Source organism: Gymnoscopelus microlampas (genome assembly GCF_963454915.1).
Source record: "Gymnoscopelus microlampas genome assembly, chromosome: 8".
Lineage (NCBI taxonomy): Eukaryota > Metazoa > Chordata > Actinopteri > Myctophiformes > Myctophidae > Gymnoscopelus > Gymnoscopelus microlampas.
Window position 1 is genome coordinate 46,877,932 of NC_139945.1, and position 15,596 is coordinate 46,893,527.

Genomic DNA, 15,596 nt, shown 5'->3' on the forward strand with positions numbered 1-15,596 from the left:
TTCATAGCAATTCTGTTGCGCTAGTTCTACTACCTCTTTGCAGAAGTTATTGTAATATTTAAAGTCCTGTTTATTAATGTAGGCCTCTATAATAAGTGTCATGAAGCATCAGGGCATTAATTCACACGTTGTGATGCATTGTGAGCTTGGAGATCCATTGTTAGCTTTTGGGAATCTGTACCCTTTTGAAACCTCTCCCTCAGCAGCTAGTGGAGCTATTGTTGTTTGGACACCTAACTCCATTTCAGCTTGATTTCTGCTCGTCTGAAACAACTAACTCCACTTGCGCTGGATTTGGGTAAAGTGTTGATAATATAATGACACATGCAAGTATCTGACAATATATAAAGTCACTATACCAACTTTGATGAGGCAGTATTTCTTTGTTTTAAAAATATATAAGGTTTTCTTCATTTCCTGAAAAACGTATATTTTGTTTTTTCGTTTCCTGAACAATGAGCGTTTTGGAGTTAGCAGGTTCGTGCTGGACAGCAGAGATATCCTAGTAATTGCGATGGGTAATATGATTTGTGTTATCCACAGTGCCACTGCAAATGCTCTGTTCCATTTCAGGAATTGCACAGCAGTGTGTCGGACATAGTGGAGGGCATTCTGAAGATGCACGACACCACCAAGGTGAGGTTCCCCCAGGCTTAGTGATGATTGGTGGGTCCTGTCAGGAGGCAGGACCCTTTACCATTGAATCTTAACCTTTTCTTGTTTTTTTAATCACTGCAACCAATGTTCTCTAAGCTGAGTGGGCAGGTGGCCAGAGCCAGCCAGCCAGTTCTGTAGTAACAGGAGGATGTTCTGCATGTGTTTTGTTAGGGTGATCTTGGTTAGGTGCTCTTAACTGTGTTTACATTTTAACACCTGCAGCCAGTGTAGCGGGTGCATTGTAATCACTGGCATCTGTTTGTCGGTCATAGCGATATGTTTGGTCAAACTTGGTAGAGTAGTGTAAGGACCTGAGTTTTTTGTTCAACAGTCGAATTACGTAAATCCATATTCTCCAGTTGACAGTTCTGTATTTTTGACCAATAATTACTATAATAATATGTATTTAGTAGTGTTAATCTTAGGATGCTGATCTCTGACATTTGTTGTTGTATGTTTCTTGTCCAGTTGGGTCACCTGACCCTGGAGGACTACCAGATCTGGAGTGTGAAGAGTGCTCTGGCTAATGAATTCCTCAACCTGCTCTTCCAGGTCAGTACACTTATGCTTGTACACGTAACACATTTACGTAATTTTCCCATGTTTTGGGAGGACAACACACACACACACACTCTCACACTCACACACGCGCACACACACGTGAAACTCATGTCTTTATTTGTAAATGTTTTGAAATTTGTGTCCTTGTCTCGTCCATTGTCCAGGTTTGCCATATAGTCCTGGGGTTAAGGCCTGCGACCCCTGAGGAGGAGGGTCAGATAATCAGGTACTTGTCTCTGTGACACCTTTTAGTTGTAACTCTTTGGCTCCATTTTTGTTGTCTTTTCATGACTATTACCGACTAAAACGGGAGATCATGTGAAGCAATTTCCCCCATGGGATGAAATAGGTTTTATTATTATTATCAATAAATAATAATAATAATTTTCATTCCTAAATTGATCTATTATCTAGAGCCTATTTTCATCTAGACTTTTCAAATCGATACACACTTTAATATGCATTAGCTTCAAGTCTGCAAGTTGATTTTCATACCGTACTGAAATTAATGGAATCCAGTGGCTTCCTAGAAAATCACCAAATTACAATACCGGTATTCTATGGAACAGCGAGACAATGTACCAAAAGAAATGTGTTTGTTGGTTTCCATCGGATTTTCAACCAACAGCAATACATAGAACATTTTATAGACATGCCATCCCCTATGACTAATAAAGTCATAGGCAGGGGTGCACATAACGTTTTTGGTCTAGTTCTCAGGGGAGCACCTGGATATGTTACTGCGCACAAAAGAAATAAATAAATACATTTTGCCGCGACACGTCTCGCAGGATGGATAAAAGAGGGATACATGGATAACTTGCCTGCTCCTGTTATCAATTGTTTGCACTATGTTGATGTGCTCTTTGCTTTTCTCATGCTTATCAAAAGCTGGGTGACTGAAATTCTTTGTCCCTGTATAAAAGGCGCTGCTTTTACCCGCCAGATTGGGATGTTCACGGCATATTTTGCACCATCACGATGCGTTCATCATCGGTGGCGAGTGCCTGTAACACAGCCAGCAGCTTGCTGCGTGCGAGTCGCGCGACTGACTGTGTTTGTGTGTCAGGATTCGAGGCCACACTCACACAATCACGTGCAGCATGCGTCCCCTCCCCCTCCGCCTAATGGCTGTGTATGGGGCGCGTATGGGGCCGACGCGTGCTTTAGCGTGATTGTGTGAGTGTGGCTTCAGGAAGTAAATTCCTGCCCCCGCTGTTGGTACGCGAGAGCGCTTCCCTTCGTCTGATGTGCCGCGCAGCATGCATTTTGACGACGCATGCGCACCAGTTATGTGCACCCCTGGTCATAGGTAATGGCACGTATTGCTGTAGCAAGCTGTAGCAGCCTAGTTTACTATGCCACCCAGTGATGTATTCTGACATCACTGGTGTGGCATGAGAACTACTAGCAGAGTTTGAAACGTAACTTCCTTCATGTTCATTCTGCGGTCTGCAGCAGCTATATTACGTCTCCCCTGGCAGATAGAGAGACCACAAGTAACGAATATTGTCATGAACTAGGTTCAAGGTTGTGCTTTATTGTTACATCTTGTGTACAGGTACATAAGAGTAAAACTTATTTTTGTTCGGCTTCCTTCAGACAATGCAGCAGCATAGGTAATAATAAAACCGTACAAATATTTTAAAAAGAAAGAGGGAGGACTAGGGCGAAGCATTCTGGGTGTTGTAGTATTCATTGATATGTCCAGCGAAAGTTCACGTGGCGATACAGAGAAGGTGGACAACCATGTAACTTTGCTGTTTGTACTTCTTCTAAACCCCCGGATGCACTCACCTATCTGTCTTTTTCTTTGTCTGTCTGTGTCTCTGTCTATCCATTGTTCGGCCTGTAGGGGCTGGTTGGAGAGGGAGAGCAGACATGGGCTCCAGCCAGGTCAGAACTGGTTCCTCATCTCCATGCTCTGGTGGCAACAGTGGAAGGACTACGTCAAATATGTAAGCAGCGTTAAACAAGCAGCATCTCTTTAAAAAGCAACCTTTTTAACCTGCTCCATGACCCTCTGTGGTCACAGGGGTCCTTGTTATGTTTTTGTATTGGCTGCTTGGAATGTAGGAGAACTGCAAAGTTAAGGTTTGTACACTGAGTCTGATAGAATAGTTTTCAATTGTTTTTTAACGCATCTGAAAAAAAAAGAATCAAACTGATTTCCATTGAAGAAATCCCTCACCGTCACAGCCACAGGTGTGCAAGAGATCATAAAGTGTTTCTTCAGTTTAAATGTTCTTAGTCAATTTTGTTTGTGTGAATAAAACGGTCTGTGTGTGCAAGGGCTTTCTTTACATTTTCTCTTTTAATTTAGATTTTTATGTTCTGGATGAGAGCATCAGGTAAATGTCTGAACATGTAAAATGTAAACGGAGCAGTTTGATGATATCATTTAATTGGGTACAGTTGATCACTTGACTGTGTTTCTTAATTGATGGATATTGACCAAAACTTGTGTCATGGACAATCTCTTAGGGTCCAAGACCTCGAACAATAAGAATAGCGGAACATTGTTTTGTAAGTACTGGGTGGCTACCTCAATGAGAAGGTCAACATGTGGGAGATAAAGAAAACAAGTTGAGAAGTGGTAACATAAAACATGGATGCATAATAATATGCATTATATTATAGTGAGATAACTGCTTAGAATGAACTCGCTAGATCAGACCAACATCGTTCTAAGCTGTCACTGCTGTTTTAGTTCTGAGTCCATACACGAAACGTTTCAAACACATAAACAAATATAACAAATATATCAAATATAACAGGGGAAACCCTGTCCTGTCATCCAGGAGCACAAGGGCATCGTGGTTGAGCAGCCATCCATCCTCAGCTCCCTGCGGAGCCCACTGGCCACGGCCCCTCCAGGGCTGGGGATGGGAGGAGGAGGAGGTCTGGGGGGACTGGGACTCCTCAGCCTGGGCAGCCCCTCTGAGGAGAGGTCCCCAGATGCTGTGTCCAGTGCTTCTGAGGCCACAGAGACGGGTGGGTCGACGCTTTTATTTATCAATCTATAGAGTATTGCTTTAACCCATTAAGACCTGAGGCCGATTCTACAAAATGTCTTCTAAATCCTGCTGCTGTATCAGTGGTTCTCAAACCTTTTCATGTCAAGGACCCCCAAAATGATATGTCTTTGGCCGCGGACCCCCATCTCAAAACATTTTGTTCCTGGGTCCCCCAGAAGTAAAGATTTGTAACTCAAAGCTCATAGCGCGACACTCTGCTATTTTTGAATAGCCAAATAAATCTGAAAATGACACGGATGCGTTTCCGGTCTTAATGGGTTAAAAACACTTGACCATTGGTGATTTATTCCACTTTTCTTTTTGCTATTGAGTAGTCCGTAGAGGGTGGGGCGATATATTCACATTCTTCTATCAACCCCCCAGAATTCATCGATGCTCGAATCCCATTTGCACCCTCCATCCCTAAATGAATTATTGCTGTATATCATTGCACTTTGTGCTATTTTCAGCTATAATGTTTTATTTAGATCCCCATTAGCCACTGTCAAGGCAGTAGGTGCTCTTGTATGTTACATACAATCAACCGTTCTTAGCAATACGTTACATACAATCACATGTTATAAGCTATATGTTACATACAATCATGTTTTAACTCATTCACTGCCTGAATTATTTCTGGCCGCGTTTGCCCACTGCCAAGATTTTTCATTGAAAAAAAAAAGTACTCAGGAGCCGAGATACAGCATTTTTAAGTTTTAAGTTAACAAGGAAGTGGATGGGAGTCTAGATCTTCGAAAAATCATATCTCCTTGGTCTTTTGGTCAAATTCAAAAAAAGTCGTTCTAGGCAGGCATGGCTTATGGGACAGAAGTCATTTTAGTCGTTCTAGGCAGGGAATGAGTTAAGTGACATATAACAATGTACAATGTAATAGTGCAGAGGTCTATACCACCGAAGGGTTACTAAAATATTTATTGTATAAAATGCTCTTGCACAATACCGTACTCCTAACAAATGCCTATAATTACATACATCATGACCATAATTGTTAAGCCAATTGTATTTTTTATTTCTGTAATTGAATGTATTTAAATGCCTTTTACTGTATGTATTTAAATGCCTTTAATACCTTATGTAAAGCATAAGCATTGCCTTTGCTTTGTGTATGAAATGTGCTATACAAGTAAACTTGCATTGCGTTATAAGACAATAACATCTACAAAACATTCAAAGAACACATTACACATACCACTCCTATCAGTGATATACAAAACGAACACACTGTAGACTGTCTTTTTTACAAAATATATGTGTGTGTGATTGTAATGCCTGTTCCCCTCCAGCTATGAGTCCCCAGGTAGCTCCCTCGGCCACAGACAGCTGTTTTGCCCGTCAACACAACATGTCAGACAACAACAACCAATGTTTCTCTGGGGCTAACGGTCACCTGCACCCCCATCTCGCAGCACAGAGACCTGGGGCCATCGACAACCAGTCACTGGTCGTCACTGACCCTATGAAGGTGTGTGTGTGTGTGTGTGTGTGTGTGTGTGCGTGTTTGTGAGAGAGAGAGTCTGGGCCCCATCTTCCGCGGCCATTGCACCAGCGCAAATCAGATGTTGGTGCTACAATATATTCCCAACAATGCACAGGAATTTCGCCTGGTTTGTCTAGATAGCAAATGATCTAGCGCCGGCTTTGTGTGTGGGGGTGGTAGTTCTTAAAATACGGTGTGATTTAGCGTAATCTTCTGAAATTAATTGGAATTGATTTTATTTCCGTCCTCATTTCCATCTCCTTTCCATGTGGAGGCCCCTGGCTGCCACCACTTTTACCCTCACATGACTGAAAAATAGCATTTGCCTTTTTCCCAAACATAATGTGCATGCACCTACACATTGGTGTTACCTTTCCACACAGGAATTATTCACAAACTGTTCATACATTATTTCCTACCAGTGTTTGCGCGCTTCACCACACAGAGACAAGACACATTACGGCTACTGGATGTTACATTTGTGGGAAGTGGTCATCTTTGGTGATTTCCATCTCCAAAGTTATAGCTAATTGGGAGCCGGTCCTCCCATTTTGTAGCAGAGGCTCTCAGAGAATAGACGGTGCCTCTTTCCTTCATTGTCTTATCAGCAGTATGACAAAGCCCTGCCATCTAGTGCACAGCATTAGGAAACTGTCTATCTGTATAATCTGTAATTGGAGAATGCAGACAGTAACGTGTGTGTTGTGCTGTTGTGTTGTGTGCTCATCTCTGCATGCTTGTCTACCCATACTGTTCTGTCGTCAACCTCAGGCCCCTACTCTGACCATGGAGGGCGGGAGGCTGAAGCGCTCCTTACAGCTGGTGCCGGGGCGAGACTTTGAGACGGTCCCAGAACCTGTGTGGAGGGCGCTGTACCACTGGTACGGTGCCAACCTTAGCCTGCCTCGACCGGTAAGGACCAACAGCTTGTATATTACGTGTGTTTCAGCAAATCCTGAAATAATTAAATCAAATTGTAAATCCTATACCTTAAAAGGTTTTATATATGGTTTAAGTTTAAGCCTTACATTTTTTTTAAGTTTAAAAGCTTATTTCTTGTTCACTGTTCTAACGAGGCTAAAAATACAAGCATCTTTAAAAAACATTCTTGTTAACAACATTTTTACAACAAGGTCTGTGCGAATAGAAAAACTGTGTATGGAGCCAATCTGAGTAGCTTTTAGCGTGATCAGCAGTCCCTCCAGCAGTCCCTCCCAGCAAAATCAAACAAAATGAGTTTGTTTGCATCACTACTGTAATTGTCATCATCTATAATAGTTGTAAAGTTTTGGTTGTAATACTCCTGTATGATTAGTCTTGGTATATTTAATTTGATGTTTAACACTCTTACAAGTCTGGTTAGAAGACTTGTTGAAGCATTTACTCCCATTTATTATTAATTCATGTTGAACTAGGCACAATAATTTGTATTTATTAAGTTATTAAAAAAAGTTGTAGTTTACAATTTAGACTAGCAGACGCTCTTATCAAGAGCGACTTACAGTAAGCAGCTTCATAGTTAGTGATGCTACTTGGAAACAAACCGAGACAGTGGTTAAAAGGTTGAGGTTCCATATTCTGACTTAAACCTTCTCCTCTCCTTGTCCAGGTGATACAGCAGAGTAAGACAGGCCGAGAGGAGCTGGAGCTCTTCCCACGCTACCTGCTCTTCCTGCGGCAGCAGCCAGCCACACGTTCCCCCCAGTCCAACATCTGGGTCAATATGGGTATGACGAGCCTGAGAATGTTCCCTCCGCATTTACCCCCGCCGCGAGGTACAGTAACGTAAGCCTGCAGCAAGACAGGAGACCGCCGTCAAAAAACACCCACCCCTCTCTAATCCGTGTTGAGTGGACTGATCCAGCCTAGACAGTGATCTGGAGTGAGCTGTGAAATGAACCAGTGGCCCACAAAGGGGAGGGACTGCTGATCACGCTAAAAGCTACTCAGATTGGCTCCATACACAGTTTTTCTATTCGCACAGACCTTGTTGTAAAAATGTTGTTAACAAGCATGTTTTTTAAAGATGCTTGTATTTTAGCCTTGTTAGAACAGTGAACAACGACAGGGAAGATGAGGCACTGTGGAGCACAGGGACATAATATGGACATTAACAACATCATGAACGGTTCTGTGGTCACACACCTGCCAGCTGAATCATCATAGCTCCCCTTAACTACTTTCAGCAAGGTGTCTCTATTTTTGGCATGCCATTATCCTATATTATAATTGGCTAATGGGAGGGTGGGTGGGTGGGCAGACCTCTGACATCACGCTCATGTCACTATGACTCAGTCCTAACCATATAATGAGTTCCCAATGCAGGGATGGCATATCTGGGCATATACTGATGACATCAGGGATCTCCATATATGGGCATGAAAGGGGCAAGGACTGACAGATACAGAATTCTCCATGTATTTGGGCATATCAGCATGCCCATATATGGGCATATACTGATGACATCAGGGCTCTCCATATATGGGCATATCAGTCGTATCGTTGGTGCGACGTAGACGAAAGGGCCACGTAGCGGCCCGAACTTTAGATATGAGGGCCCGAACCTCTTTTCAAAAAGAGCAGATCTACACGCACACAGTGTGTAGTGAGCTTGTTTTTTTTTTGCTATTTATCGTACAACAAAGTATATAGAGCTTAAATATGTATTTAACAGTATGTATTTGAGTGCTGCACACAGTTGTGTGCTTTACAATCTTGATTTATTCATTTATTTGCCCATATGATTTATTTCTCTTCTCTGTAACATGCAGTAAAATGTATACCATAATTATATAATTTCCCATTTTCCATCAGTCACATTGGTGACATAATGTAAGCCATCACGTTTCTAATCATTCCAGCTTCAGGTTGCACTGTACGCTGCGGCTGCTCCAGATATGCACATCTTAACTCAATCAATCCAGTAAATCCACTTTCCTGCCAATTGAAAGCCTTTTGCCAAAGGGTTTCATTCCTTCTATAATGAAGTCATTGACAATTAAACCAGTCCCGGCCACTGTAAATCTCATATAATTCCCTCATGTGTGGTTGTTGTCCATAATGCCACATGAATATATTACTGGATATGGCAGAGGAAAAGACATGATTGATGACAAAGCGTAGAGCGGAGATGCACACACTAGCTGTGGTTTAATGTGATCGTGGATGTGCAGCTCGGTACTGTGTGGTCTCTTTAACACTGTGATCTAACCAAGTGCCACCTATCACATTTCAAGATAAAGTGCACACTTAAAACCCCAACGGAGCGCATTGGCTCCCCAGCATTCAACTAGACTGACAGAGCTGCTCTGCAGTGCCACCAGCAGGGATGAGCCCCTGGCAAACCTCTAACATAGATCTTCTCTCTGTGGTGACTAGTGTACATGTAACTATACAGCTGTAGCAACATAGCAGACAGTTCTTGTACTTCAACAGTTTGGTTAAAACAAATACATATAATAAGTCTCTCTCTGTCTGTCTGTCTGTCTGTCTGTCTGTCTGTCTCTCTCTGTCTGTCTCTATCTATCTATCTATCTTTCTATCTATACACGCACGCACAGACACACACACACACACACACACACACACACACACACACACACACACACACACACACACACACACACACACACACACACACACACACACAGTATATACTGTATATAGTGTACAGTGGCAAGGACTGAATTAAACCATTTTGCCAAAGGCTTTCAATTGGGAGAAAAGGGGATTTCCTCGGTTGATTGAGTTAACATTTGTTACATCTGGAGCAGCCGCAGAGTGCAGTGCAAACTTTACAACAGAGACTAGACTGACTGACAACGTGACGACTTGCATTATGTCAACAATGAATCTTGAGGATAAAATAAATTATATTATTATGGTATACATTTTTACGGCATGTTACAGAGGAAAAAAAACATATGGGCATATTCACATTTTTTCAAGATTTTAAAACTGAGTGCACGCAGTGCACTGCCAACTGCAATCAAGTATGTAGTGTTAAAAATAAAAGCTATAGGCTAATTGTTAAGGGTGAGCTACGGTGTCTCAGCTGGCAATTTATTTTCTTTTTATAGTGCAGCCCCATAAGTGGTTGCATTAGTGGCAGAAGTGAGCAGTGCAGTATAATGCTGAATGCTGTCGATCTACACATGCTCTGACAGTATGTGAGGATGTATGGGGATAAGGGAGTCACAGTCTGTATGGTCTTTAACCGTTTTCAGATCAAAAATCCTCTATGGAGGATAGAAACTGTCCCTGAGCCTGCTCATTAACATGTCATGTTAATCACAAGGCTGTGCCCATAGAAAAGCACATGTGTTATTTATTTTTAACAATTCATAATCAACCAATATAATTGCTCGTTTTGGCTCTTACATCGAAATCAATAACGAATTGCAAATTGTTTCATAATTGATTAACTGGACTAATATTGATTGATTCCAATTGAATCCAATCTGCGTGTACGGTGTGCACTAATTTGTTAATTTATCAAATCAAGTCTTCGTTGATTCACACAGAGGCTCTTTCTTGCTGCTTCCTTAAAACTAATCCTCAACACACACAATGAACAATGGTAATGTTGGTGTTAAATGTCTATGCTGGTCTGAGGTCAGTGGTCCTCCATTTGTGTGTGTGTGTGTGTGTGTGTGTGTGTGTGTGTGTGTGTGTGTGTGTGTGTGTGTGTGTGTGTGTGTGTGTGTGTGTGTGTGTGTGTGTGTGTGTCTGTGTGTGTGTGTCTGTGTGTGTGCGCGCGCGAGCGAGCCTGAAAGTGGGTGCATCTTACATGGAAACGGGCCAGATTAACATACTGTACATTGGATCACACACACCAGCAAATTGTTCACAGTGCATTGCACGGCATCCACCGTGGAATGGAAGTACAGCATGTCAGATGATTTGTCTTCTGTTTGTATGAATGCAATCTGGGAACCCATCGGCAAAATAAATATATTTTTTCCCTTAGTATGAATGTGATCTCTCAAGACAGATTCAGCTGCTTTTTTTCTTCTTCTTTTTTTTGCCTATGGGTTCCCAGATTTGTATGAATGACGCACGACACCCAGTAATCCCAGTCATGTGCTACAGTAGTTGCTCTAAAGCAGAATGAATGAAGATTCCCCCCCCCTCTTTTTTTTCCGGTCTCTCCCCTTTCCTCCCCCCTTCACTCCTCTCCCCAGCAGGTAATGTACCCTCCCCCAACGCCCCCCTGAAGAGGGTGCTGGCATATACAGGCTGTTTCAGCCGCATGGGCACCATCAAGGACATCCACCTCTACCTGTCCCAGAGACTCCGCATCAAAGAGGAGGACATGAGACTGTGGCTGTACAACAGTGAGGTGGGCAACGCTGCAGTATAGTGCCATAGGTCCTACCAGTCAGTGGCATCCAAGGGAAATTACAAACAGAGCATGTAATACAAAACTTTTCTTTTTCTTTGTTCTTTTTACCCCTTTTTTCCTACCCAATGTAGTCGTTTTGCCAATTGCTTCCTCCCCACACACATTACTGTGTTGTCACTGCTGTTGTATCCTACTGACTCACCTGCCAGTGAGGAGCCCAACGCTCCCTGCTGAGCGTTGGGCCTGCTCCCTATGACAAATGGAACCAAATGGACCCGTAAGGGTCCATTTGGTTCCATTTGTACACTCTCAGAGTTATGGGGGTCCTTGAAAATAAGACAACCACTGTGCTACACTAAATGGAACAGAGCCTTAATTAGTATTATTGGTAACAGCTGTGAAGGAAGTAAGGAAGGGGCCCAATTCATTCCCAATATGGCTGCTGTGCAGAGAGCCTATTATCACCTTCCCCGCCGGCTTCCCTCCCCCGAACACGGGGCCAATTGTGTTCGTGTAGAGTAGACGCTCGACAAAGCCGGATGCACCACGGTGGATTCAAACCCACAACCTCCGCGCTGCTGGGCAGGCACTATACACTATACCACTGCGCCAACCGAGCGACCTATGAGATAAAACACTTTGCCAAAGGATTTGTTCATTTTGTTTTGAATAAACTTTTGTTTTTAATTAGTTGTGCTTCCCACACAAACAAGTCAGCTGTTTTAATATTTACTCCATATATTTCAGGCACCAACATTAATGTTGGGGTGACACAGATAACAAATTAAAATTGAGGCATTAATGGCATTTCTTTTTTGTGTGTGCGTCTCCAGAACTACCTCACCCTCCTGGACGATGAAGACCACACACTGGAGAGTCTGAAGATCCAGGATGACCAGCATTTAGTGATTGAGGGTACGTACACGGCTCTGGGTGGCAAACTAGCAGTGACCTGGGTTCACTTCCGGATAGTGGTCCCTCCGGCTTGGCTGGGAGCTCCAACAAGACAGTATTCATGGGTTGGAAGCCAGCAGGGGATTGTGTCCTTGTTGTTGCACTAGTGAGGAACTGGGAGAGATGTCCGCATGCATTACACTCTTCCTGGTGAAAATCCTAACTGGAGACTTCATATAATAGGAGTCATGTGGTTATCTACACACCCTCCACAGACCAATGGGCGGGGATTGTGGGGGTCGTACAAATGGGGGGAATTGTTGATAACTACATTGGGGAGGTGACAAACAACAACAAAAATATATAGTGATGGTGAAAAGTTTACCAAGGAAAACATGTCTCCTTCTCCACAGTCAGGAACAAAGACATGAGCTGGCCAGAGGAGATGTCCTTCATCGCCAACAGCAGTAAGATGGACAGACACAAAGGTAAGCTCCGACTTAAACCCCCCACCATGAAGGGTTAGAGAGGAAGCATGCGATTACATGTACATCTGTATCATATCACAGGTAAAAGAATTGGACATAACCAAAGTATTCAAAACATGGCTTAAAACAAAACTCTGTGTTCTATGAAGTGATTGATAAAATAAGTTAGATTTAGTTAGCCAGAGTTTTTTTAGGCAGGACATCCAATCAAAGGAGAAGAGGGTGAAACATCTGCACACTGGTTTAAAGCTCCCAAAACGTATTTTATTTAATGGCGCAACGTTTCGAACTTAATCGGGCAAATATATTTGCCTGATGAAGTTTTACCCTCTTCTCCTTGATTCTTGCCTTGATGTCCAGCACCTGGCCTAAATACAGGTACAAGATGTGCACACAATCTCCTCTTTGAACGTACTCCAATGTTACCCTGGATCCAGATTCCACAAATCTCAACCATTCGCCCTTACTCAAACGTTATCGCTGGACCCTCCTTCATGGCAGTAGATCCAAATAGTATAATGTCTGAGACACCTTATCGGATGGTTGACAAATCTACTGAAGATGCCATGCCAGTATGGAGCGTCAAGCTGACAACAAAATGGCAGCCGGGTGAATTGCTGTGATTTTTCTGACAGCAAGTTAGATTTTCGAGGTTTCATCAGTTCACGGCATCAATAAATTAAAAAGTGAGCCATTAACGAGGTTAAAAGTTTTTGTTAAAGTTCAGGATGTCTTCATGCTTCTTCTGACTGGATTTGCTTCAGCAAGAGCTTCATTTACCAATTAGCAGTTCATTTCAAATCAATTGAATTACTGTGATTGGTTTTACATTGACCAATCCATTGGTGCAAGCAGTGATTTTAGTAAATCATTGCTGAGAGGAGCAGGGCCAGACCCCATATCTGACTCCAAATGAGCTTCCTTGCTGAGATTCATGGGATCGATCCAGAAACCAGGCGTTGTGATGGTAAAACTACAGTATGACGAAGGCCATGTCTGGTTCAGGATTTCACTTTACTGGAAGTTGATTCAGGAAAACATGGACATTTATGAGTCCTGCTGATCTGGCAAACATTGAAGTGGAAAGGGGAAAGGAAAGCTGTTCGAGCAGCAACAGCCTGGGATTTAAAGTATATTGTTAACAAAAGTGGCTTTATTTCTGAGAAGGTAGCTCATAAGGCTGTTATATGGCTTTGAAAGTCTGTATTTTTACAGCAGTATAAGGTTAAAATGGTTGTGTTTAGACTTTAGGCGGTTAGGTTGCATGGGTTTGGTGTGGTTAAGGTCAGGGTAACAAGGATCTGTGATGGCTTGTCCAAATTGAGTGCCAGTTCAGTAGCCATGCACAGTGTGAAACTACAATAAAGTGTGATCTGGTGCTTCAACCAGTTAGCAGACATAATATATACAATAGTATTAAAGACTTTTTAAGCATTATTTGCATTCTACTAGTCAATACATCACAAATGGATTGAAATCACTCAATGCTACAATAGAAAAAATATTCTAATCAATCGTATGGGACATACACTTCTAGAAAAAGATGTGATGCATAAACAGCTGTAGTTCTACATTATTACTGAAGCCATTAATTGTAGTTTTAATTTCGCTTTGTGATTTTATATTCGATAAATGCTGTCTCCCACAGCTGTGGGATGGTTCAGCTCTGGTTCTTCTAAACATATAGCCTGCTGCTGATGAAGCTCAGTTAATTATACAGTTGAAGCATCTAAGCAATTAGTTTTTCTGATGATTGATACAGTAATTGGCATGATATTAAGCGTCAGGCAAGTGCCTCATTGACCAACCAAATACAGGTGTGGTATCACACCAAGACAGTTACTGATGCGTTTTCCTTCAGCCATAATTATTATAATGATATATTATTGTTGGCACACAAAATGTTTGTAGACACAAAATGTATTTTTGTCACATTTTAATTAGCAAATAATACTTTTAAGCTAATCTAAACATGTCACACAACAAATGTGACGTCAAAAGTGAAATCTATCTCAATAGAACCGCAACAAAAATGCAGTGACCAACTGTACTGACAGTGTTTACTTTGTCAAAATGGACATCTTTGAAGAGCTATTAGGAGAGGAGGTATCTGCATCTTAACCACTTTCAAGCTGGTGACCCTTATTTTGGGCATGCCATTATCAAACTTTTTGTGAAAATAGCAAATCTACATACAACGAAGTACTGTATATAAAGCTTAAGTGGACAATAGTACAGCTTGGTTAACCTAGAGATATATAGTAACAACAAAGTGTCGAGTGTCACTTGTCACACAACGCATAAATTGCCTTTAGGACGTGGTTGTCATGGTAACTTAATGAGCCCCCCCCCCTCCCTTCTCTCGTCCAGTCCCCACAGAGAAAGGAGCCACAGGCCTTAGTAACCTTGGAAACACCTGCTTTATGAACTCCAGTATCCAGTGTGTGAGCAACACTAAGCCGCTCACTGACTACTTCATCTCAGGGAGACATTTGTACGAGCTGAACAGGTAACAACGCTTTGAAAAGTGTTATATAGTTAAACATTAGTAGTATAGTAGCAGTATTGTTATTGTGAAGAACCTCTAACTCAGTGGTAATCAATAGTTAAAATTTCAAGTACCCCTCTTAACTCTTGACAGTATACAAATGGAATCAAATGGTTCCTTGAGGGTCCCTGGACCCCACTTTGAGAACCACTGCTCTAACTCATTATTGTACTGACCCTACAGAGCCAACCCCATTGGGATGCGAGGTCACATGGCCAAGTGTTACGGTGACCTGGTGCTGGAGCTGTGGAATGGGACCCAGAAGAATGTAGCTCCACTCAAACTCAGGGTGGGCACCGTGCTCTCATAACACTCATACAGTCAGTGCACACAGGAGCACCCAGCACGGAGCTAATCATAACATGGGGTCGAACTCGGCTCATGAACTGTGTTGTATGTCAACCCTGCTATCTGTCGTTTCTTTCCATTGTCGGTTCCGGTTTTCTCAGAAAAAAGCACAAAGGTTATAAAGTAAACTTTAAAGGAATACTACACCCAAAAATTATTAGATTTGTATCAGTTATTCACCCCAAGGAATACCTGATGAAAAAAGTTGAAAAGGGAAGTTTAGGAAGAAGAACGTCAAGCG

The 15,596-nt window shown here is 42.2% G+C and overlaps 1 protein-coding gene across 3 annotated transcripts in view; it reads left to right on the top strand.

Annotated features, from left to right (window-relative positions):
• The window catches only part of usp32 (ubiquitin specific peptidase 32), a 79,942-nt gene that overhangs the window by 43,140 nt on the left and 21,206 nt on the right, over positions 1-15,596 (top strand). Inside the window, exons 9-21 of one of the 3 annotated variants that reach the window (XM_084065387.1) lie at positions 574-636; positions 1,126-1,209; positions 1,383-1,444; positions 3,074-3,176; positions 3,996-4,212; positions 5,540-5,718; positions 6,505-6,645; positions 7,343-7,460; positions 10,917-11,074; positions 11,911-11,992; positions 12,385-12,459; positions 14,830-14,968; positions 15,191-15,296. In XM_084065387.1, the coding sequence (XP_083921513.1) occupies positions 574-636; positions 1,126-1,209; positions 1,383-1,444; positions 3,074-3,176; positions 3,996-4,212; positions 5,540-5,718; positions 6,505-6,645; positions 7,343-7,460; positions 10,917-11,074; positions 11,911-11,992; positions 12,385-12,459; positions 14,830-14,968; positions 15,191-15,296 (1,527 nt within the window). The remainder of the gene's footprint in view (positions 1-573; positions 637-1,125; positions 1,210-1,382; positions 1,445-3,073; positions 3,177-3,995; positions 4,213-5,539; positions 5,719-6,504; positions 6,646-7,342; positions 7,461-10,916; positions 11,075-11,910; positions 11,993-12,384; positions 12,460-14,829; positions 14,969-15,190; positions 15,297-15,596) is intronic. The other 2 variants (XM_084065388.1, XM_084065389.1) reach the window with 2 other exon arrangements.